The sequence below is a fragment of the Cervus canadensis genome, chromosome 2, assembly GCF_019320065.1.
Source record: "Cervus canadensis isolate Bull #8, Minnesota chromosome 2, ASM1932006v1, whole genome shotgun sequence".
Taxonomy (NCBI): domain Eukaryota; kingdom Metazoa; phylum Chordata; class Mammalia; order Artiodactyla; family Cervidae; genus Cervus; species Cervus canadensis.
In genome coordinates this window covers 25,626,543-25,650,431 of record NC_057387.1, presented here as the reverse complement: position 1 = coordinate 25,650,431, position 23,889 = coordinate 25,626,543, and the positions used below count along the sequence as shown (strand labels likewise).

General features: G+C 47.8%; 1 protein-coding gene across 4 annotated transcripts in view; it reads right to left on the bottom strand.

Annotated features, from left to right (window-relative positions):
* The window catches only part of IGSF3 (immunoglobulin superfamily member 3), a 111,528-nt gene extending 87,929 nt beyond the window's left edge, over positions 1–23,599 (bottom strand). For 3 of the 4 annotated variants that reach the window (XM_043459815.1, XM_043459828.1, XM_043459832.1), the window contains exons 1-2: positions 23,446–23,599; positions 22,125–22,791 (exon numbers count right to left, since the gene is read on the bottom strand). In XM_043459815.1, the coding sequence (XP_043315750.1) occupies positions 22,125–22,167 (43 nt within the window). In that variant the 5' untranslated portion in view covers positions 22,168–22,791; positions 23,446–23,599. The remainder of the gene's footprint in view (positions 1–22,124; positions 22,792–23,445) is intronic. The other variant, XM_043459822.1, reaches the window with a different exon arrangement.
* Positions 23,600–23,889: the final 290 nt, after the last annotated feature.

The window sequence follows — 23,889 nt, the reverse complement described above, 5'->3', positions numbered from 1 at the left end:
TCCTAAGTAATGAAGGCGGGAGCTTCCTCAATTCTCTGAAGAGAGCTAGAATGAGGCAGAAAGTGGCTGTAGAAAAGCATCCACAGGAAACTGGGATTGCCAGAGGCAGAATCAAGTGAGCAGTCAGAGGTGAAACGCAGAGAGGGTAGACAGCTAAGCTGGGCACCAAAGGAAACGGGGAACAAAACCACAGCTCCCTCAGGAAAGCCTGGCAGGTCTTCTTGCCTGTTACATGCCCTTGTTTCAGGTCTCACCCAGGTAGGCAAGGCCACTATCTCCCCAAACCGTCCCCGCCACTCAGTGACGAACAGCTCCCTTTCCCCAGGACAATCTAATTACATCCTCTCTGCCTGGCACTCACAGGGCCAGTGCAGGTTCTCTAGAGCAGCAGTCCCTAACCTTTCTGGCGCTAGGGACCAGTTTCGTGGGAGGCAATTTTTCCATGGGGGCAGTGGGGAATGGTTTGGGGATGATTCAAGTGCATTACATTTATTGTGCACCTTTATTTCTGTTCTTATTACATCAGCTCCAGCTCTGATCATCAGGCATTAGATCCTGGAGGACGGGGACCCCCGCTCTAGAGTAAAGCCCAGCACGGTGCACAGAGGCTGTCAACACCGCTCCCTAAAGTAGCGGGTGTGCCTGTGTCCAGTTGCTCAGGCATGTCTGACTCTTCTCCACCCCATGAACTGTAGCCCGCCAGGCTCCTCTGTGCATTGGATTTCCCAGGCAAGAATGCTGGAGTGGGTTGCCATTCCCTACTCCAGGGGATTTTCCCAACACAGGGATTGAACCCCATGTCTCCTGCACGGGAAGGCAGATTGTTTACCAGAGCGCCACCTGGAAATCCCGAGTAAAGTACCAGGAGAGCATGCAAATGGAGACCCTAAAGAACAGGCAAGAGACAGCAGTGCCAAGAGGAACAGGTGCTGAGGAGATGGAGAAGGGAAGAAGGAACAGTGGTGGACACTGCAGCGACACCAGGAGCAGGGAAGTGGCAGGTGGTGAAGAGGTGAAGCGCCAGGGCAGGAGGGATCCAGCCAGGGGCTCCCAGACAACGCGGGGAGGACCCCTTGGAGCCACCTCAGCATGAACCCCAAAGCTGGGGAACGCCCAGGGGCCATCTGGTCAAAGGCCCGGAGATTTCAGCTACAGTGGCCCCGCCAAGGCTGAAACAAGAAAAGCAAGATAGTCCGAGGGAGGCGACAAAGCGGTCCAAAGGTTGCTGTGCCTTTATGGCTCGCCACTATGTACTGCGGCCTAAATCCAATCTCCAAATGACATGTCTGCCTCACTAAGGCAATCTGCAGCTGTCAGCTGATGAGGGTGGCACCCTGGTCCTGAACAATGATGAACAATCACTACAACTTATACGGCATTTCCTACATGAAGACTCTCTCCCGATGATTCCACTAAATTCACCCAACAACCCGAACAAGTGGCTCCCGTTATTTTCAGAGAAGGAAACGGGCATTTAGAAGAGTTAAGCAATTTGCTCCAAATCACAGTGCTGGCTCAATAACCAATGCTTATCGAACGGTGGTCGGGTGGATGGAGGGATGGATGACTGGATGAACTGATGGATGAAGGAAAGGCCGGGCTGACAGACAGCTCCTCCTGGGACTAGATGTGGCCCTTCTGGGCCTGTCAGAGAGAGCAGGGAGAGCCGTGTGTAAACCGAGCCCATGAACAAAGCATCATTCACAAATATATATGACAGTCCTAGTCTGCTGAAAGCGGAGGAAAAATAAAAATATCAACTCTCCATGAAACAGAGAATGAGTCCCTCGCTGTCTTTAAATTTTCAAGTCATAGAGGAACACCCCAGTGGCCCAGGCCAGCTCTCCCCAGGTCTGAAGGGTTTTCTTCTAAGCATCTGTAGAGTCAAAGTCTCCAGTAAAAGGAGAACTGGACACAGCAGAGATCACACCGAAGCAGAAGAGGTCCTGCACAAAGGCCCTTCCTTTGTGTCTAACTGTGCTTTGTTTAAAGCAAGATCAGATTCAGCATCTGCACTTTTACTCGCTGCCTGACGAAAACCAGATGCCAAATGCCTCCCAGCTCTGCACCGGGCCCCTGCCCTTAGGAAAACAACTTGAGTCAGCCAGGCCAGTGCACACAGCCCCAAACAAAGTGCGCCTGTGCTCTCAGGGCCAGCTCGGCACTCCTGAGCCTTTAAGCAAAGCACATTTGGAATCTTTTCAGACTAGGAAAGGTGAAAAGGACTTCAGACCTCATTCTTAGTCTAGTCTGGAAGTCTGGAACTTTTTCCCAAAGCTCTCACCTTTAGCCAGGTGATTGAGATGCTCAAGCTGGTCACCAGTTAGATGCCAGTCACCAAAACATTCCCCTCTGAAAGCCACTGACATCCTGGTGACCGGCAGGCAGAGGAGTCATCTCGCTGGCATGGCTCAGAGACAGGGGTCCCCTCCCTGGAAAGCTAAAGGGCCTTGAGGCAGGGGGTGGGGGTAAGTAAATTCACCCTCCAGAAATACCGAGAGCCCCAGAGAGAGAAGGAAAGTCGGCCAGCATGCTCTAGCCCCTCCAACAGAGAGATCTCTGAGCAAATCAAGTCAGAAGTCGGTGGAAAAAGTATAACCTAAAGATCACTTATTTACCCAGATCACACACATAGCAGTTAAGGGCCACCCTGTCACAGCTCTAGAAGGATTCCACAAGGATTCCCTGACTAAAGGTGAAGCAATGCAAGTCTGGAAGAATGGCCCTCTTCCCCTTGTGGCCACATCCCCAGCCCCTGGCCCCTGGCCCCAAGAGTGTTCTGGCACGGGAGGAAGAAGTGAAGGAATATAGGCTTTTAGCTGCCTCGGCCAGAAGATGACACCTGTTACCTCCTCACCCATTTTATTGGCTCACATTAGTCACACGGCCTCAACAAATCTGCCAAAATTTGAAGGAAGGTGTGCACACCTGGTGAGCTGTTGCCTCCACCACCTCGTCTGAAGTCCTGACCTCTCATTCCCAAGGTCAAGCCCCTATTTTCATATGAATTCAAAGTCTCATTACTTAGAGCTTCCATCATTACCTCAAACCCCACACAGCATCTTCCTAAATTCGGTCCCCTCTTCCAAATTTCCATTTTATGTCAAGTCATCACACTCAAACTCTTACAGTCATCTTCTAGATGCAAGATTCAATTACCCCTTCATTCAATCCTCCCTTCTTTTAACAGTTACTTTCCTTTACGATTTTCCTTTGATATCTTCTGCCATGTCCTCCTGCTTTCAACTCACATCTCATCACTAACAACTGAATCATTCCAGGAGCTTAAACCGGTCATTCAGCTTTTATTTTCTTCCCTCTGATCGACCTGCCAAATCATTCCTTCCAACGGCCGCTTTCTTAGTTTCTTCTCTGCTCAAAAGCCCACATATCCCCACACTGCATAAACCAAGGGTCACCTTCTAAGCCTGCAATTTGCAGTGCTCTAGAATCTGCCTGTGGAATTAGGACATAATCTCCCTATTCTCTGCCAGAGCCTCATCCACTCCTGTCTCCACAGGTCTGTTCATGCCACCCACTCCTCACTCTTTCTACACAAATCCTAATCCTCCCTCAGGATCCATTCAAATACAATCTCCCCACTCGAGTCCTTCCTACTAACATACTTAATCTCCCTCTCCTCTGCTTTACCACAGGGGTAAGCTCTGGCTCCGAACACTGTGCCTTGTGATGAGAACCTACCTTGTTTAAAAGAGAAAAAAAAAAAAAAGAGAGAGAAAGAATCTTTTATTGTTTTATAAGAATAAATCCTATTTCCTGCTCCTTTGAGGGAGTATCTAATACAGGTTGCCTTCAACTATAAGCAGTGGGAAACATCAATTCTGTTACCTGAAAAACTGGGTTTACCTCTTGGTGGATGCTGAGCCAAGACAAACACAACCATGCCAAAGATTAGGAGAAGAAAGAAATTATTATTGCAGCAAGTTAGGAGAACACCAGGGGTCTTTCCCAAGGCAGTGTCACCTTGAACAGCAAAGTTAGGCCAGTTTTAAGCTAAGAGTACATACATATTCATGGAGGCTTGAGAGTCCAAGTTTTAGTGGACTGAAATCACAAGGATTGGAAAAGATCAACACCATCATCCCTTTTTGGTTCAACTTTCACATCTGTATTTTCCAGTGACCACTGGAAAAACCATAGCTTTGACCTTATGGACCTTTGTTGGGAAAGTGATGTCTCCGCTTTGTAATACACTGCCTTGGTTTGTCATAGTCTTTCTATGAAATTTGGACCATAAAGAAGGCTGAGTGCCAAAGAATTGATGCTTTCAAATTGCGGTGCTGGGGAAGACTTAAGAGTCCCTTGGACTGCAAGGAGATCGAAATAGTCAATTCTAAAGGAAATCAACCCTGAATATTCATTGATAGGACTAATGCTGAAGCTGAAGCTCCAATACTTTGCCTACCTAATGTGAAGCTCTGACTCATTGGAAAAGACCCTGATGTTGGGAAAGATTGAGGGCAGGAGGAGAAGGGGGTGACAGAGGATGAAATGGTTAGGTGGCGTCACTGACTCAATGGACATGAGTTTAAGCAGAATCTGGGAGATAGTGAAGGATAAGGAAGTCTGGCAAGCTGTAGTCCATGGGGTCGCAAAGAGTCTGACATGACTTGGTGAATGAACAACAACAACACTATCCCTTAGATTCCAGTTGATCTGGAGGTTAAGCATTTCAGGCTAATCTTTACTACTGAAAGAGAACTGGGAGTCTTTTTAACTGATATACTATCTTTGCTATCCTTACTTCTCTTGCCTGATAACAGTTCTTGCATTCTTTTGTTCTCTTATGATCATTAACTACTGAGATCTGTTCCAGGACAAGCATTGTGGCCAGGCTTAGATCCAAAACTAACTCAGGCCAAAAATGACTTCTCTTATGTCAAGAAAGCCATGCCTGGTTCTCTTTCTCTGGTGAGCCCCTACTCTATCTGCTTATAATTCCTAAGGCTGAACCAGTGACAACAGAAAGTGCAAAGGTCGGCCTACTCAGCCTTCAGTGGCTCTGTCATTAAGGACCCTGTTTCTTCCCATCTTTTCCCCTCTGACAGCCTCAACAGATTTGCTTTCCTCATGGTGACAAAATGGCTGCTCATTTCCAAGAATCTAATGGAAGACGTTGCCCCTTCTGTGTTTACTTTTAAGAGAGAAGACATCTTTCCCAGAATCCACTCCCTTCCCTCCCCAGAGGACTTCTCATATCTCATTGGCTAATATGAGATTGGGCATATCTCACATGCCCATATCTAGACCATGGGCATGGCTTGAATCAATCACCTTTTACCCTAGAGCTGGAAGCAGAGCCACTTTTCCTTGAGTAGGGGATGGGGGTGGAGAAGGGAGGCGTGACATTCAAACTAAATCAGGGCTCTGTCAACAAGAAGAGAGAGAGGAAAAAAAAAAAAAGGTGCCATGTAGATAACCAACAGTGTCTGCCACGGGCAGGACCCAGCGTCGTGCATCTTTGTGCTTTCCCTCCCCCGCCACCCCCGTCCTGTGTTGGCACAGACGGCTGCTCGACAGATAGTGGTGGAACCGAGCCGAACGAGGAATTATCCTGTGGGTGTGAGAAAACAGTGAGCATTATAATAGTGTGGCACAATTGGACATTTGTGCATAGAAACTGGAAAGAGAGCCATGAAATCCAAACAGATGCAAAAAAAAGTACTTAGCAGAGGAGGGTGGGAAGCCCTAGTCCAAACCCTGGGATGGGCCTGACTCCCAGTTCCACAGCCAGGGAGCAGGCCCCAGGCCAGAGTGCTGGGCCTCTCCCAGCAGGGCCCAGCTGGGCTCTTTCCTCATTTCAACCCTTGCCTCCACTGGGCCAGGGTCTACATCCAGCCCGCAGCGGCTCAGGCACAAAGGAGGCTCCCAGTGAGGTCTGTAGTGCCTGGCCAGTCACCGAGCACATTGTGGGCACCACAAATCCGTGGCCCATGAACACCTGAGCACAGGAAGTCTGGGCTGGGAAAACAAGAGCTCCCTTCACTCAGGATCAGACGCGGCTCCTTCAGCAGGGCTCATGGGTCTCTCTGCCTTCTTCGGGCCACATTATTCCTGTCTTTGCCTTACAGCCCAGCTTTCCAGCACACTCTCCCAGATTCTCCAGGCGACGGACAGCACTCCAGACCCCAAGGCACATGCCTCCATCTTTGGCTGGAAAATGCACCAAGAACTGCAGAGAAAATCTACTGAATCCAAGGCTCTAAAGTCTCATGGATGCCCTACCTCTGCATCACGAGTCCACAAGTTTTTAGCTATCGGAAGTTTTAGAGTTCCTTTTCAAATACTGTAGCCAGGATTTCATTGGCTACAGAAAACTGTGTTGGGGACTTCCCCAGTGGTCCAGTGCACTCCACGTGGGAAGACTCCACGTTCCCAATGCAGGGGGCCTGGGTTTGATCCCTAGTCAGGGAACTAGATCCCTCATGCTGCAACACTAAGAGGTCACATGCTGCAACTATGATCTGGCACAGCCAAGTAAATAAAAAAATTTTTTTAAAGGAAAGAAAGAAAACTGTGTTAAATACAGGCATCTAAGAACTCATCAATTATGACACGTATTCAACATTCAGTACACAAAGATAGCACAATATTAGGTTGAACTGTGTGACCTAATTGCTGATATTTGAGTGTTTTTGACCTCTAAACATGGCAATGTTACACAGTTCAACCTAATATTTACACTATGCCAGGCAACAGGCTAAGGATGGGCTTAGGACCCAGGACCAACTACAGAGCCATAATTCCTGTCCCAATGGAACATACAGTCTAATTATTAATTAAAAAGTCATCTCGGACACTGTCACAATGAATGAAGTAAGTCGGACACAAAAAGACAAATATCAAATGATATCACTGATATGTGGAATCTAAAAGAATGGGTACAAGTGAACTTCTTTATAAGACAGAACTAGACTCACAGATGTAGAAAACAAACTATGGTTACCCTGGGGTAAAGAGCAGGGAAGCAATAAATTGGAAGATTGAGATTGACACATACCATACTATTATATGTAAAATGTGTGTGCTTAGTCACTCGGTCGTGTCTGACTCTTTGCGACACCATGGGCTGTAGCCCGTGAGGCTCTCTGTCCATGGAATTCTCCAAACAAGAATACTGGAGTGGGCTGCCATTTCCTTCTTCAGGGGATCTTCCTGACCCAGGGACTGAACCCAGGTCTCCCACATTACAGGCGGATTCTTTACCCTCTGAGCCACCAGGGAAGCCCATGTGTAGACAAAATAGATAACTTAGATAACTAATAAGGACTTCCTGTATAACACAGAGAACTCTACTCAATACTCTGTTAGGGTCTATATGGGAAAGGAATCTAAAAAAAGAGTGGATACATGTATATGTATAAGTGATTCACTCTGCTATGCACTTGAAACTACCACAACATTGTAAATCAACTATACTCTACTAAAAATTAATAAAATAAAAACAAAACTGTTCCTATAGCAAATCTGCTCACCTTTCTTCAGTATTGTCTATAGGAAGTGTTTGAATATGTGCGTTCAGTCTGACACTGTCCAAATTATGAATGCCATATATTTTCCCCCACATTATAGGCTGTAATGTGCGTCCCTGGTGTCTCAGACAGTAAAGAGTCTGCCTGCAATGCAGGAGACCCAGGTTCCATCCCTGGGTCGGGAAGATCCCCTGGAGGAGGGCATGGCAATCCACTCCAGTATTCTTGCCTGAGAAATCCCATGACAGAGGAGCCTGGCAGGCTACAGTCCATGGGGTCGCAAAGAGTCGGACAGGACTGAGATGACTTAGCACGCACACACACACGAAACACCCGAGGATGGCTGCGTCTCCTCCATATAACACACAAACATACTGTTAAACTCATTAGTTTGTGTTACAGGAGACAAGTGCTCGTGCTGTGGAAACATTTGGCTAAGTGATCTAACTGATTTTGGGGAGTTAAAGGTCAGCGACTACACCAGCTTGGGATTTCTGATATTGCTGATAATTCTGAATTAGGTCCTTGAAAAACAGGTCCTCACACCACATATAAACTGCCAGCAGCACACACACATGGGGTTTCACGGGCCCTATTTAAAATACTTAAGAGAACAAACTGTTTTCAAGCACAATCCCAGTATCTCAGAAACACCACTTGCATAAACAATTGGTATGTTAATTGCAAATCATTCTTGTTTCTCTGCTAAAGCAGCATCCCCCAAGGATCTTTATTAGGTGTTCTGTTAGCCTAGTTTGAGTTATGGTATTTACTTTAAAGTACCAACAGTGAAGTTCTTGAGAAATATTTGGTAACTCAGACACTTTCCTAATTCAAACTAATCTTCTCTCATTAGTCTACGTTGTTAGGGATTTTACCATCCTATTAAGAGAAAGTAGCAAAGACTGCACTTGGTGTAATATTCACCAAATTCTTCTACAGGACACTTCTGGTAATGAGAACTAAAGCTAACCTCAGAAAGTGGGTAGAAGGACTTCCCAGGTGGTTCAGAGGCTAAGACTCCCAATGCAGAGGGCCCAGGCTCGATACCTGGTCAGGGAACTAGATCCCACATGCTGCAACTAAGAGTTCATATGCCTCAACTTAAAGATCCCATGTGCCGCAACTAAGACCTGGTACAGCCAGGTAAATACATGAATAAAAAGTTTTAAAAAATTTAAATAAACCCATAAATAAATAAAAAAGAAAGAAAGTGGGCGGGGGAAAAAAAGAAGTGACAATTGGGAGAGCAGCTGTAATCCAATTCAGTCTAATACATGACACCTCTACAAAGTTACACTGGAATTCCAAGCAAAGCACATGAGAACTTTAGACCCTGCACCCCTGATCTTTTGATTGATCTGACGTAATTTACTAAAAAACATCAGTGAACAACACTAACCAGCAGGCCTCCTGTCTACTCTGTTGCATTTCCATGACAGCCAGCCCTGCACACGCTATACAGACATCAATGAGCTTGGACGGCATCATCACACGAGTTCAGCCTGTCATTGTTAGCTGTACCAGCACAGAGATTCGGTAAAACACTAGTCACATTCATGGAACATCTTGAACTCTCTTGACATAGCAAATGATCAGCAGGCCCTGTTCCCATGCCAAAGGCAAACAAAACCTGTCGCCAGCAAGAAGGATGCCCAGTCTCTCCAAAAGATGCCAAGGCCCCTATCCGGTCTCCTCTGCAGAACCTCGCCAATCTCTGGGATGCAGGCAGGATGATCAGGGACCAGTGGAGATTATGCTCTGACTGTCTTAAGAGATTAGTTACTTAAAATCCTCCACATGACTTCAGTCATCCCCCGTTACAGATGACAGAGGCAAAGCCTACTTGATTAAAGCTGAATGCCTACACATTTGAAAACGGGAAAATATGCAGAAGAAAACAAGAGTCAGATTACTGATGGGCACAGCATCAGCTCCAGGACATCAGGGGCTGCTGAATAAATGATGACAAGGAAGCACATACATTAACCATAGATGCGCCGTAAATACCACAGCCCTCTTGGCACTTATAGTTACTTACTTTTCCCCAAAGCATAGACTGAGTCTGGCCTTGTCCTCAGACGTGGCCTGGTTCTCCCGAGATTCCAAATATGGGAAATTACAGCTCTTCTGCGGTGGGGTAAGAAGGGGAAGGCAAATGTTTGTATTGCACAGTGTTTTAATTAAAACAAAGGTGACGTACCCCAGAGCCTCTCTCTCTTCTGCTGGGAGAGTTTTTCCAGGCCTCCTTCTACTCTCTCCCCACGCAGGCATTCAGTTTCTCCCTCACCTCCAAAATAATTCCCCTTTAAAAGAAGGGGACTGTGCATAAGATCTGCTAAGATTTTTCGAAAGTGAATTCAAGTCTAGAGGCACAATCATTGTCTTACCTAGTTTCCACCTTCTTAGAAGTCCACCCTTTCGGGGTGGGGGGTGGGGTGGATGGACCAGGATTCAGATTAGAATGTGAGAAAGAAAAGGACTGCCTCTCCTCCCAGTTGAGAGGTACAGACACCCAGCTAAAAGCCACCTCCCATCCTGACGAAGGGAAGGGGGGCGATCTCGGCCGGAGCTCCGAACGCAATCGGGCTCTCCTGTAATGCAATACCAGCAGACAGATTGCAAAACTCGTCAGCAAGCTATCTTACTGTACTGGAACATCAGAAGACATTAAGAAACTGCTCAGCAGATCATCTCTAAACAGTGTCACAGAGGGTTGTCTAGCTTGGGAATGAGCCGAGAACAAATCTATCTGAACAATCACTCCCCTAATAAACTAACAGACGTGTCCATCTGCGAGGCAGAATCCCCAACAGACCATCCCTCTCCAGACCAACACAGAATCAACGCAGAACAAAACCACTGAGGAAAATTAGAAAGGCTTCTGAGGAGAGCTGCTGGTGGAGAGAGGGCTGGCCCGGCACACGGGGTCCCAGGAGCAGTACCGCCTGCTATGGGGCTCAGGCCAAGGCCACCAGGCCCAGCTTACAACCCTCCTGGGACCTGCAGACTTGGGGGATGAAGCAGGGAGAAAACTCCAGGGACAGGAGACAGGAGCGCAGACCAGTGCTGCTCAGGGGTCATCCCAGGTCAAGGGAGGGCCTCTGAGAAGGAGCAGACCTGAAGAGTCTGCCCCACCCGCCTCCCACTGAGCTGACCCAGCAGCTTCCGGAAAACAACAGCGGAGACAGCCCCAGGTTCTGGGTCTGAGGACCAGGTGTGTGTGTGGAGTCGCTCAGTCATGTCCAACTCTTTGGGACCCCATGCACTGTAGCCCGCCAGGCTCCTCTGTCCATGGGATTCTCCAGGCAAGGATAGTGGAGTAGGTTTGCCACTCCCTTCGCCAGGGGATCTTCCTGACCCAGGGAGCGAAAGAATGCAGATCTCTGGCATTGGCAGACAGATTCTGTACCGTCTGAGCCACCAGGGATAGGCTCAATCTTAGCGTCACCACAGCCTCAACACCAAAGTCCTCAGGAGGAAGCCTGGTATGGATGCTATCTCCTATCTGATGACAAAGTATGTGATCATTCTAGTTCTCTTTTGTTCTGTTCTGGTGGGCTTCCCAGGTAGCGCTAGTGGTGAAGACTCCACCTGCTAATACAGGAGACACAGTTCGACCCCTGGGTGGGGAAGATCCCCTGGAGAAGAGAATGGCTACCCACTCTGGTATTCTTGCCTAGGAAATTCCAAGGACAGAGGCGCCTGGGGGGCCTACAATCCACAGAGTGGCAAAAAGTTGGACACAACTAAGCGACTGAGCACCGCAACAACAGGAATTCAGAGGCAAGTATGAAAATCCCAATTCCAATACAAAATTCCCATCAGTTAATGAAGACATGCCATAAATCTAGGACTCGGGATATTTGCGTATTTTCAAAACAAAGAATTTGCCCTTAACTCCCCCCAGCCCCAGTCTCCCCCCAGCATTAGTATGATCTCTTACTTCTAAAGGGCTCTTCACCAGGACTGCCCAGGATATGTGTAATTCATGGCTGCTAAAGAAGAGTTGAGAACAAAACAAGATTTAAGAAACAGCAAGAAAAAGACTTTACCTTAGGGACAGAAAAGAGTTCCCTAATGTCAGAGGTGTTTTTAGTTAATGTTTCTATTTATCAAAGATTAAACTACACACCAGGTGACTACTTAAAATGGTCATTATGATGTTAGCTTTTAGTTCTTGGTATTTGAGATAAAAGAACAATGAGTGCTTGTAGAAGGCACTCAAGTATTTGTTGAAGGAACAGATGAAGGTCTTTTCAGGAAAGGACTGTAAGGAGACTCTAACATAACAGAGCTCTCTGGATGATGTTTAAGAAGGGTTGGCTGTGATATGTGAATCCAACAACCATCCCTCCAAAATAGCAACTATTTTAAAAATCAGGTCTAAAGGTGAACCATCCAAGAAATCTGTTTTTTGCTCCCGAGGTTTTAAAGAAAGTTCATACTAGTGAACTTGAGAAGTAACCCAACACTTTGAAATGATAATCTTTTTACAGCAATAGCTGCTCCAGCAGGACTAAAGGAAAAAAAATTATCTTCTTTTGGGTTAAGGTCTTGAATGTCTGGTAGCCAGCAACCTTAAAGGTTACTCCAGTCCAGTTCACTCTAAATGGAAGAATCATTTGGGAGCTGAAAATGCAGGAAAACGTCTCATTTTTCCCCTAGTCTATGAACAAATAAAAGCAGTTGATTGACTTGGACACAAAATCCAGTATTTACAATTGTCCTCTCAACAAGTTTTAAATGGGCTTTATTTAATTCAAGATTATAACTAAGACAGTCAATAAAATATGGGTGTGCTTAATTTGTTAAATGTATGTGTTTCTAGAGAAAATATTCAGAATAAACAAGTCAATTATTTCTCTTAAGTACATTAAAACTTAAGGGCAGTGTTTTCATTATGACTGTTGCTCTTGATACCACAAGACAAAATTATTCTGTTATACGGCTATTGAGTAAGACTTGCTGTTCCCTAATGACTTTACCAATTACAGCTTCTACTAGCTATAAAATAACAAAATCAGTTCTGATAAGGGTATAAAATTAAGACTGAAAAAAGAGTGGAATAAATCACTCCTTGAGAATCAAGTTGTTGAACAATATGTTCTTGTGAGTCCGTTTATGTCAAAAAATCTATATTTGTGTGAGTATATGAATAGAAATGATAGGGAAAAGCCTGGGAGAATATAGTGTATCAAACTATAAAGAATGTATTTCAGACTCAATGAGGGACAAGGGCCAGGGAGGGGACCTTCTACATTTTACTTTCTGTCTGTGCTCCTAAGTGATAGTCGCTGAGTCATGTCCGACTCTTTGTGATCCCATGGATTGCAGCCCGCCAGGGTCCTCTGTCCATGGGATTCTGCAGGCAAGAATACTGGAGTGGGTTGCTCTCCATTTCCTTCTCCAGGCGATCTTCCCGACCCAGGAACCTGGGTCTCCCACCTTGTAGGCAGATTCTTTACCATTGGAGCCACCAAGAAAGCTTTCTGTCTGTACTCGCTGGATTTTTACAACAGAACTATATTCATATGGCACTCCATCCAAAAATTAAAAGTCAAAGAAATAAAGCAAGCATATATAAGCTATCTTGTGAAACTGCAACCAATAGTTCATCACCTTTCTTTTATATAACATTTTACCCTGAAGCACTTCATTTGTTGTTTTAAATTATGACTTAAATCAGTGAAAATCAAGACTTCCTTCCCAATGTATGTGTTGCATCTAAAAGGTTGCAAAGTTTCCTTCTCTGGAGGTCTTTAGAAAATGTGGGGTGGGGGGGGCCAGGACAGGGGGGTGTGGTTTGCCCTGCAGCAACAAATAGTAACTCACACAAATGTCTCCCATTCCTCCTCCTCCTCCTCAAAGCCCTTCCTACCAAAGTCAAATCAAGGTCGCCAATGCAATCAGTTAATTTTACCTAGGAGCAAACACATCCTGGTTAGGTTACCCAAGCTCTGTACAGCTCTCAAAGTAACACTTGAGGGTGGAGAAGCTGGCCACCTTATAGGTTTCAAAAACACCTAACCATGATACCACATCCCTTAAGGTACAGACACAGGGCTAAGGTACCTAATGGATCCAGGCTATGTGTGAGCACCAAGCTAATTTTGCTTTAAAAGCGGACTACTGTACCAAATGTGAGGGATCACACTGGTTATCACGTAGAAAAAACAGATTAATACTACTTAATAAATGCTGCCTTTCTAGGAGACAGAAGATTTCAAATTTATGGGACTCTTGGGGTAAGGGGAGTTAATAAAAAGGATCCCTGAGAAGACAGGCAGCCCATCTCACGACATGGCTCCATTATCAACAACACAAACAGGATCCAAGGCCCAGCTGAGAGCAGAGAAGGTGTTTGCAGAGGTCGCCGTGGAAAAGGAACAGCAGACCATACCCCAGAGTAAGCGGAAATGGGTGTTACAAACAAAACAATCAAAACCTGAAAATGACACCAACTTAAGGCAATCCTGAACAGATCCCACTACATCAAAGAATTATAATGGAAAAGAACACATAGCTGGTATCAGTTTTCTTCCCTGCATTAATAAAGGAAAGTTCTGGGGACCTGTAAATTGATGGCAAGAGGTCCCCACAAGAAGACTAGACACTGATCTCTTTGAGTTCAGTTTTGTTAGGTTGTCTTTGCTCTGATGATGTTCTGATGAACAAAAGCTCTTCCTTCGGTACAGAAACAGGTCCCCTTTACTTCCACTCAGGACCCCCCACCTCCAGTAATGTCCCCTACCCTCTCTGTCACTTCTCCCATCTACACACATCTACAGCTTTCTGGTATCTGCCATCTGTCTCTGGCCCGAATACCTACACCAACCGACAACTCCAATTCTTCCAACCAGCACCTTCAGGACCCAGGACCACTGACACTAGGGCTTCCCCACCCCTTCAGAAGTCTTCTCGGGACTTCCTGGTGGTCCAGGAGCTAAGATTCCGTGCTCCCAAAGCAGGGGGCCCGGGTTCCATCCCTGGTCAGGGAACTGGATCCCATATGCCACAACTAAGAGTTCACATGCCACGACTAAGACTCAGCGCAGCTAAATAAATAAATAAGAAGTCGTCTCAAAGCATCCCCTTGTGTCCTGCTGTCCTCCACTCTACAATTCTGCCAGGACCTCACTCTCTTATTATTTAAAAAAAAAAAAAAAAGCCTAAAATTCCAGCCCATCCAGAGAACCTTTCCAGATTGAGCATTTGAGGGCTGCTCCAGTCACATCCCTTCCCTGGACAAAGAATTCCCTTTACTCCTCCTGCTTAGCTAAAAGCAAGAACAAACGTGCCTGGCCTCTCCTTCCCCAACAAGACAACCGTCCTTGGACAGCCTGTGGTACATATCACTGTCTTCTTGTCCACTTGCAAAGTGATTTACCACCCCCTTTTTTTTTTTTTTTTAACCCCCAGCTTTAGATTACCACCTCCTCGAGGGCAGGGACATGGTTGTGCAAAACCTGGATCACCTGGACGAAGGGAAACACAGTATTCAGATGAGTTTCATGAGCGGGCTGGGCAGAAACTTTGCTTCAGCTCTCATTATCATAAAGCCTATTATAAAGCTTTTTAAGATCCATCTGACCACTTCCCAGCCTGAGTGGAGTTAATATAATTTAATCTTTGATTCAGATCTTGCAGGGCCCCTAGGCTGATCCTTCTCTTCTGCTACTGTAATTATAGTTGTGGAAGATGGAGACTGGGCTGACAGTGGCCTGGAAGCCAGTTTTTAGAATCAATCCCTGCTGCTGCCATCTTGGGGTTTTCACCTTCCTGAAAGGGGAGTTCAAAAATAAAAATAAAATCCCACTTAACTGGGGTTCCAGTTAAGGGAGGCCCACTGTCATGGTCTTTGTTAAGTGTCTGCCACTGGGGTCCATGATCAGTCACTTGATAAAGGGGTCTTGATGAGGGAATTTGGCAAAATGTGATTTTCTACAAATCACAAGCTTGATTTTGATACAACCACTCATTTCTCTGAAAATTAGGGGCATTCACACACAGGTGTCCTAAATTTCCTTAAATTAAAATCCAAGCCTTTACAAGGCATAGCTGGGCTCACAGTGAAGCAGCAAAGAAGCAGGTGTCCAATCACGGCGAACAAGGAACCCCCAAGGGAGCCCACAGACACTAATCAAGATGCCGTAGCTCAGAGTGTACGCGGCCAGGGATCATGAGAGGCCACCAAGCAGAGCCACGTCACCCAGTCCCTAGGCCAGGGCTCACTAGAAGTGGTCTGCCTAGGCTCCAGGGACCCAGTCTAAGCCCAAATCCCAAACTCAATTACAATCCAAACCAAATCTCTGTGTCCGGCATCATCCCACATGATCTGGTCCCTAAAACCACTGACAGTCATTTATCCAATCCCTAAAGGGCCACTCTGCCATCATTATGACTGCTGACGCCTCTGCATTAGCAGGACTCTCCTGGGAAGAGAATACCCTCCCCATTCAAAGCCCACCCGTTTCTGAAAGCCCAGCCCAGGACTTCTTCCACAGGGTTTTTGCTGACAACTACTGATTACATTGAACTTTACTTTGAACTTCACAGGGGTCTGTGGACAGAATTCAGGAGATAGATGAATTTGAATGAGAAAAAAAACTGCATCCTTATTTTTACTAATCTCTTAAGTGAATGTTGGGGCTTCCCTGGTGGCTCAGTGGTAAAGAATCCGCCTGCAATGCAGGAGATATGGGTTCGATTCCCTGAGTTGGGAAGATCCCCTGGAGAAGGAAATGGCAACCCACTCCAGTATTCTTGCCTGAAAAATCCCATGGACAGAGAAGCCTGGCGAGCTACAGTCCATGAGGACGCTAGAGTCGGATACATGTTAGCGACTAAACAACAACAAAGTAAATAGCTGTTCCTTTGATTATGGATGTAGGAGAGTATCATGGTAATATATTCAAGACCTGTGACTCTGTCACAATACAAATCATACATACTTTTATATCACATCACAGTGGATGCAGATACCTCAAAATATCATTTGCACCCTTCACTACACCAAAATTACACAACTGTTAGATCTTGTTATTTAATGTGTTATTAAAGAAGTTTAGTGCTATGATATCAATTTGTTTTTGTTAATATTTTGGTGAGGGTATTTCAAAAAAATTGATTTTCTCTAACCCTATGTTATTTATTTATGCATTTGAGAATGTTATCCTAAGAAGAGGTCCATAGACTTCAGCAGCTTGCCAAAAGGATCCATGGCACAAAAAAGGTTAAGAACCCCTGTTTGGTGGAGTAAAAGCACACGCACTATAGCCAGACAAGGCTGGATTCAAATCTTAGCTCTGTCAATTTCGAGCTCTTTCCTTTTGAGCAAAATGATTTAAACTCCCTGAGTTTTGAATTTTCTCATCTTGATCAAGGGAGCTGATATGGAAACAACACCTATCTTGTGAAATCATTCAGTCATCAAAAAATTAAATGAACAGCTACTTTGCTCCAGGCACAAGGCTGAGTTCTGGGGCTACAGTAGTGAACATGAGAGAGATGGTCCCTAAGCACTTTATACAGAAGGTCACGCTAGAGAAAGTGTTTACCAGTGACTGGCACCTAAGCATTCTATAAACACTGCAATACTACCACTAAAACCACAACTCTGGGTGTCCAATTACATGCTGACTCGTGTTGCTTCACGTAACAGCTGGTTTATCTAGCTCCTGTCTTTCCAATAAGGATTCTAAGAGGCCAGCGGAGGGGCCTCATACTCAGGCAACTTGTAGGATGAAAGAACATGGGATCTGAACCGAGTGGTCCTGGTTTCAAAACCCTGTTCTGCCACTTCCTAGCTTTGTAAGCGTGCCAGAGACCAGCACCTGTCCCTGCTAAATCTCGTCTCTCCTTCCCCTGTAACAAGAGAACCCCAGTTTTTGGCTGGACACTGAGAATTAAGGATACTTCCAAGCCTCCCTTGCAGCAAAGTTATGGTCATGTGACCAAATTCTAACCAATGGGGATGTAAGCAGAAATGAGGGGAACACTTCTGGGAAATGTGCTTAAATTAAGAGGGCATGCCCTTTACCAATTCTTTTCCTCCTTCCGGATGGTTGGGGTTAGCACAGCCATCTTGGACCATGAGATGATCTTGAGAACAAAGGCACGCACTTGAAACAAGACAGAAAGGGACTGGGTCCCTATCCCTGTGGAGCACCATTTCAAGCTAGTATAGTCATCTAAAGAATTGATGCTTTTGAATTGTGGTGTTACAGAAGACTCTTGAGAGTCCCTTGGACAGCAAGATCGAACCAGTCAATCCTAAAGAAAATCAACCCTGAATATTCATTGGAAGGACTGATGCTGAAGCTGAAGTTCCAATACTTTGGCCACCAGATGCAAAGAGCTGACTCACTGGAAAAGACTCTGATGCTGGGAAAGATTGAGGGCGAGAGGAGAAGGGGGCAACAGGGGATGAGACAGTTGGATGGCATCACTGACTCAATGGACATGTGTTTGAATAAACTCTGGGAGACACTGAAGGACAGGGGGTTGTCCTTCACTGCAGTTCATGGGGTCGCAAAGAGTCGGCCACGACTTAGCGACTAAACAACAGTCGTAAAGAGGTAAACAGTCATCTACCTCCAGGTGAGTTCCTTAACCTTCCTGGACCTCAATATCCCCAACTACAAAAAGATGGTAATATAAGGTCTATATCTGGCAAGACTGAGGAATCAAAGAGAAAGGCCTTGCTTCACAGTAAGGGTTAGAGTTTGGAGAGGTGGTAATTCTACTACTCTCTTGCTGCAATGACAAACATAGGAGACTAGGACATCTTAACACAACCCTGGGTACCCAGGGGTGGCTCAATGACTCATACAGTTGAAAGGCATCTTAGCTAGACTAATCCTGACAAGAATTCCCTTCTCTGGCACCCTTGTCAAATGGTGCCAGGAAAGGGAAAGGCATTGCCTCTGGGAAAATTTTTGGGACAGTGGCGTTGGCTCATCCATAAATCACAATCCTCATCTTCTTCCTTCGGAACCCTTTCGCCGATGCCCCTAGCCACCATGCTCCTTTCCTCTGCCTCCTCCCTCTCCTCTGCCTTTGATCACCCCAGTCTTGCCTCTGAGCTCACTCCCACCAGAACATCAAAGTTCCTCTCAATCTCTTTTGGAAGCACTCTCTGGCCTCTCCCCACTAAGAAGCCTTCTCTAACTGGGAAAGAAGTGATCACTTCCTCAGTCCCACGGTATTCAAACAAGAGGCTTTTCAAACTCTACAAGGAAAACTCTCTCCCACTGGAGAAGAGCAAGAATGACCATGAGCCATCCACGAGTTGTGTGTGTCCATCCGGGGATGTCCCAGTCTCCTACATTTTTCACTGCGAACACTTTCAAAGCTATTTCATCTTGTTTGCAACATCAGCACTGGTCTAAAAGGCATAACTCTTCATGGTTATGCAAAATCAAAATGTGCTTTATGTGCCTAAAGCTTATATTCATCTTTCCTGATTATTCCCTTCCTGCTCTCGCAGCCACAAATCCTATTCTGTCTCCCCCACACTGTGGTCACCTTCCCATGTCTCTGTCTCTCATGCAGGCTGCTCCCAGGCACGGGCACAGCTGCAATCTCCTCATTCCCTCTTTCACACTCAAGCCACATCCACACCAGCCCCTACTTTCTCTCCTCTTCGACCCCTCTGGCTCTACCCATTCTCAGCAGTGGAAACTTCACTATCCTCGTGGCTCAGTCAGGCCCATGCTTAAGATGGCTTTAGAATTGGGACAAGGAGCCATAGCAGCTGATGGTTCCCTAGTTAGGTGGGCACCCAGAGGTGCAAAAGGAAGAAATAAGACACAGTGGTCCAGAGGGCAGGAATTGGTACCCAGGCAGGCAGAAAAGGAGAAACTCGACCTAAATCCTGGACAGTGGCAAAGGAAGGGAGCAGAAAACATGGGTCTGAATGATGGCGAGGGAGAGACAAGCATCTTGGATTTACCCTGTCTACCCCTTACACACTGTCACAGGGTTTTCTAACTCAAACTGCCGCTTCTGGAGGCTGGCAGCACCTGGATCAGTCTCATTTTGCAGAACACTTAACCTGATCCTACTTTTTACAAATAAAATCTTATTCCAAGCCATGTGACCCACCTGGACACAAAACCTTGAGCAGCTTTGCTATTTTCAATTCATATTACACATTAATTTTCATTACACAGCAAGAATGCTGACGCGTGAATCAGACCACACCAGGCTGCAAGCGGGATATGAGACCCCCACCTGGGTTTTGTTCCCTCCACAAAGACCTACTGGTCTCCAAGGTTAAAAAGTAGTAGTCACGCCCCCTCCCCGCCATGTAGCCAGTCATCGAGTGATGAGAAAAGGTGAGATTTCCACAGTAGGGATCAAAAAAACCAGGGCCCTCCACAGCTCGAAACCTCCCCACCCTCACCCAGGTGTGGTCTTCTGCCACCACGCCCCTTCAGCACCACTCATCTTCCTCCAGGCACCTGTTCACGCTTGAGGCTGGGAGTAGAAGGCAAAAGTGGCCCAAGCTCCACTCCACAGGGTAGCCCAGAGGGGAACAGCAGGGGGACCAGCTGGCAGCCTCACATTTCTGGAGCAGCCAGGAGAAACAAAAGGCACAAATGTCACATTTCCTTGTCGGGTGGTTCCATCTCCTGCCCTGGGCCCCACCCTTCCACTCAGCCCTCTTTCCTGCCTTAGCCACACCATCCACCCCACACCCAAGCCTCCTGGAGGGCTTTCCCGGCTTGCCTCTTGAATCCACATGAGTCACTAATTACTGATTTTAAACCCGGACACTAAGTGAATGGCAAATACCAATACAATATTGAGTACTGGTGAATGGAGAGCTATCCGTCTTCTTAATTCCGCCTGAGCACATTAGAGACAGGGAGACACTGACCCACGCCTGAGCCGAAGACTGACTAAACTTGCCGCCAGACTGGGTGTCTGTGTGAGTGCTGGGGAGGGGAGTGCGGAGCTGCCCAGGGTGAACTCACTCTCACTCGCTGGCTCCCTAACTCGGCTACACATTGGAATTACCCAGAACAGCTAAAAGATACATGCCTGGGTCGCCCTCCCAAAGAACCTGGTTTAACTGGTCTGGGGTTGCTGCCTGGACATCGAGATTTCTTTAAAGCTCTCCCAGCGATTCTGGGCTTCCCAGGTGGCTCAGATGGTAAAGAATCCGCCTGCAATGCAGGAGATCCAGGTTTGATCCCTGAGTTAGGATGATCCCCTGGAGGAGGAAATGGCACCCCACTCCAGTATTCTCACCTGGAAAATCCCATGGACAAAGGAACCTTGTGGGCTCCAGTCCATGGGACCCCAAAGAGTTGAACACGATTGAGCACACACAGGCACACATTATGTGCCATAGACATTTTTCAAAGCAGTCAAGATATTTACAATACCTTATAACCTTTAACTGTCAGGACAATCCTTGGAGGTATCACTCGATTTTACTGAGATTCAGACATCAATCACTGTCAGGCTGAGATCTGACCTCGGGTTCTCCCATCTCCAAAGTCCACTCTCTTTCTGCCCTTCTGTGAACTCTTGCAAGGGTGTAGACAATGCATGAAAGCAATCTCCACTGGTAGCAGGTCACAAGTCCCATAAATGCAAGACACCAAGATGTTGAGATGGAAACACCACAAGCAGCAGTGATGCCCTCTTCTGAATACAGGGGACTGAGCTGTACCCAGAGAGCAGGGGGTGTGCTCACCTGTGAAGTCTAAGGAGATGGAGGGAGAGGATGTACCACATTCTGGCCAGGGAGCTTATCCTCAACCCAAGATACTGTATTTAAGATTAAGACAGCATTCAAGGGCATGGAAAGCACTGTTGAATCTGAGAATGTTTGGCAAAGGGTTGGGGGGGGGGGGTGGATGGGGCGGGCTCTTCAATGGAAGAGAATCCTTAACAAAGGTGTCAAGGGTTCGCCTCTCAAGCCAGAGTGTCTCCATCCAGTCCAAGCATCCTGACCTTCCGTGGGGGCACAAAACCCAATCCAAGCACAGCCCCTACCAAGCACCATTCCTCTAGTCTCTCTTCCTCCCAGAACTATGATCTTAACTTCCTTGGGGAGGGGACATATGACTAGACCCTCAAACATTTTTCCGACAGATCACTCACATGAGGCAAAGCTTCAACCCTTATTCCACCCATTCCTACTTCCCCCCTCAAAAAACCCACCATCACTGTCAACTTTCCAAACCAACTTTCCCAAGAGTGGGAATAATGTCGCCACTTCAGATTAGGAATTGACATGGAGCAACACAGATGTGAAGAGGAAGACGCTGAAGCACCACGTTTATAAAATACAAAAGACCAATCCATAATCCACATGGAAGTGCCTAAACATTGACTGAGACGGGGGAGGGGAGGGTCCGGGAGGGGTGGGCCCCACAGCAAGGCCCAGGACAGACACCAAGGACAGCAAATGTCCTTCTTAAAGACAACAAACAATACGCCTCCCGGGTCAGAAATGGGGCTTTGGGTACTCTATTCCAACCTGTGACACACACCGCCATCTCCTGGGGTCCCCCAAAGTCGAGTGTTGATGGGAAAGAACCACAAGGAATTACAGGAACCAGGAGCAGGTTAAACTTTCCATCGATCGCGCTGATAAGCACCACCACTTACCCAGCACAGCCAGACAGCTCAGCACGGGGAGAAAGCACTTCATGTCGGCAGCCAAGAGAAGACACAACACAGGGCGCTTCCTCTTCTCCCAGCCCTTAATCTCTCTTTTCTGGCAATCCACTTATAGCTCCAGAGGACAGTTTTGGAACTAGAACTCAATTCAGGGAAGGAGAACAGGTTAAGGAGCTCATCAGGAGGGAGTGTGGGGGCGGGGAGGGGCGGTGGGTGGCAAGTGCTAAACTCCTCTATGCCAAAGGAAGGGTCCAGAACAATTCGGAAGGCGCTCGAGGCTCCTGCCACATCTTGTGCCTTGTGGCTTCCACTGGAATTGTAGATTGCGGTGGTTTAATCCTCAAGGAAAAGGAAAAAGAGAGTCTGAGAAAATCCTTTCATCCACTGATTATACAGAAATGTCCTTGGCTTCCCGGTGAAGGTGTCTGTAATCTCCCTCATTCGGATTCCCCGGAAGGGAACACGGCAGGTTTTGTCAAAACCTTTGACAGCCAAATCGCCCTAGCTGACATCACCTGCTTCGGGTTTCTTCATCAAAAAGTCCGTCTCCATCCATGACGGGGCTGCCACCTGCCCCAGACCTGCCCGAAACACAACGAAGCAAGTTGGCGTTCGTTCGGCAGCCCTGAAGCGGTCCCACAATGCCAGCAGATTTCTAAAACAAACACAACAGAGATTTATCCGAGGCAAGCACGGCCGCCGCACAACCGAGAGGGACTGAGCGACACCTGGGTCCCGATCCGGGATCAGGACGGTCCACCTTTACGGTCTGACCTTGGCTAAGTCGCTACCTTCGCCTCCGCCTCAGTTTCCCCGCCCAGAGTAGAGCAATCGTGGGAAGCCCGATTGTTCCCGCAATACTTTCACCAAATGCTCCACTCCAGGGAATTCCCTCCGCCTCCCACCGAGCCCCGGCGCCGCGGGTAGCCCCACCCTCCGCGGGGGCAAATCTGGAAGGGGCTCCGAGGTGGGGCCGCCACTCCCGGTTCCACCCTCGGCACCCGCCCCAAACGTGGGAGCTCGGCTCGCGCCGCGTCCCAGGTGGCCCCGCTATTGTTTTACCTTCCCGGGTGTTTATTTTTCGCTGACTGGAAAGAAAAGAGGAGGGACTAGAGATACCGGGGCTCCGCTTTCGCTGCCGGGGCGCGCTCGCTGCGCGCCCGACCGGCCCGGGGAGGGGTCTCGCGCCGACCCCCGAGCGCAGCCGGCGCCGGGCCCGCCGCCGCCCCTCCCGCAACCCTCCCCCGGGCTCCGGCTCCCCTCGCTGCCGCCCCTCCCCGCGCCGCCCGCGCGCCCACGGGATACCGACCTCGCCACCGGCCCTCTCGCCGCGCGCTTGGGTCCGTCTGTCCTTCCGTCCCGGCGCACGCCTCTGGGGACGCACCGCCTCCTTCCTCTGCTCCCGCAGAGGCACCGGCAGCCGCGCTCCGGCCCCTCCCCAGGCCCCGCCCCCTCCGCCCGGCCCGCGGCACCCGGGCTAGCCGAGCGCGGGGCGAAGGCGGTGGCCTCGGCGAGAGGCACCGCCCCCGGGCCCGCCCCTTCCCACCACCCCTTCCCCACCCCCCGACCCGCGGAGAACGGCTACCGCTTTGGGGGCCGGCTTGGGGGCTCCGCGAGCGGCTGGTGGCGCCTCACCCGCACTTGCGGGTGGCCAAGACCACCCGAGAACCTGAGCGCAGCTGGCGTGGGGGCCGGGCAGCTCTGAAAGTTATAAAGGGAGCTCACGCATACACTACCCGGCCACCGGCAGGAT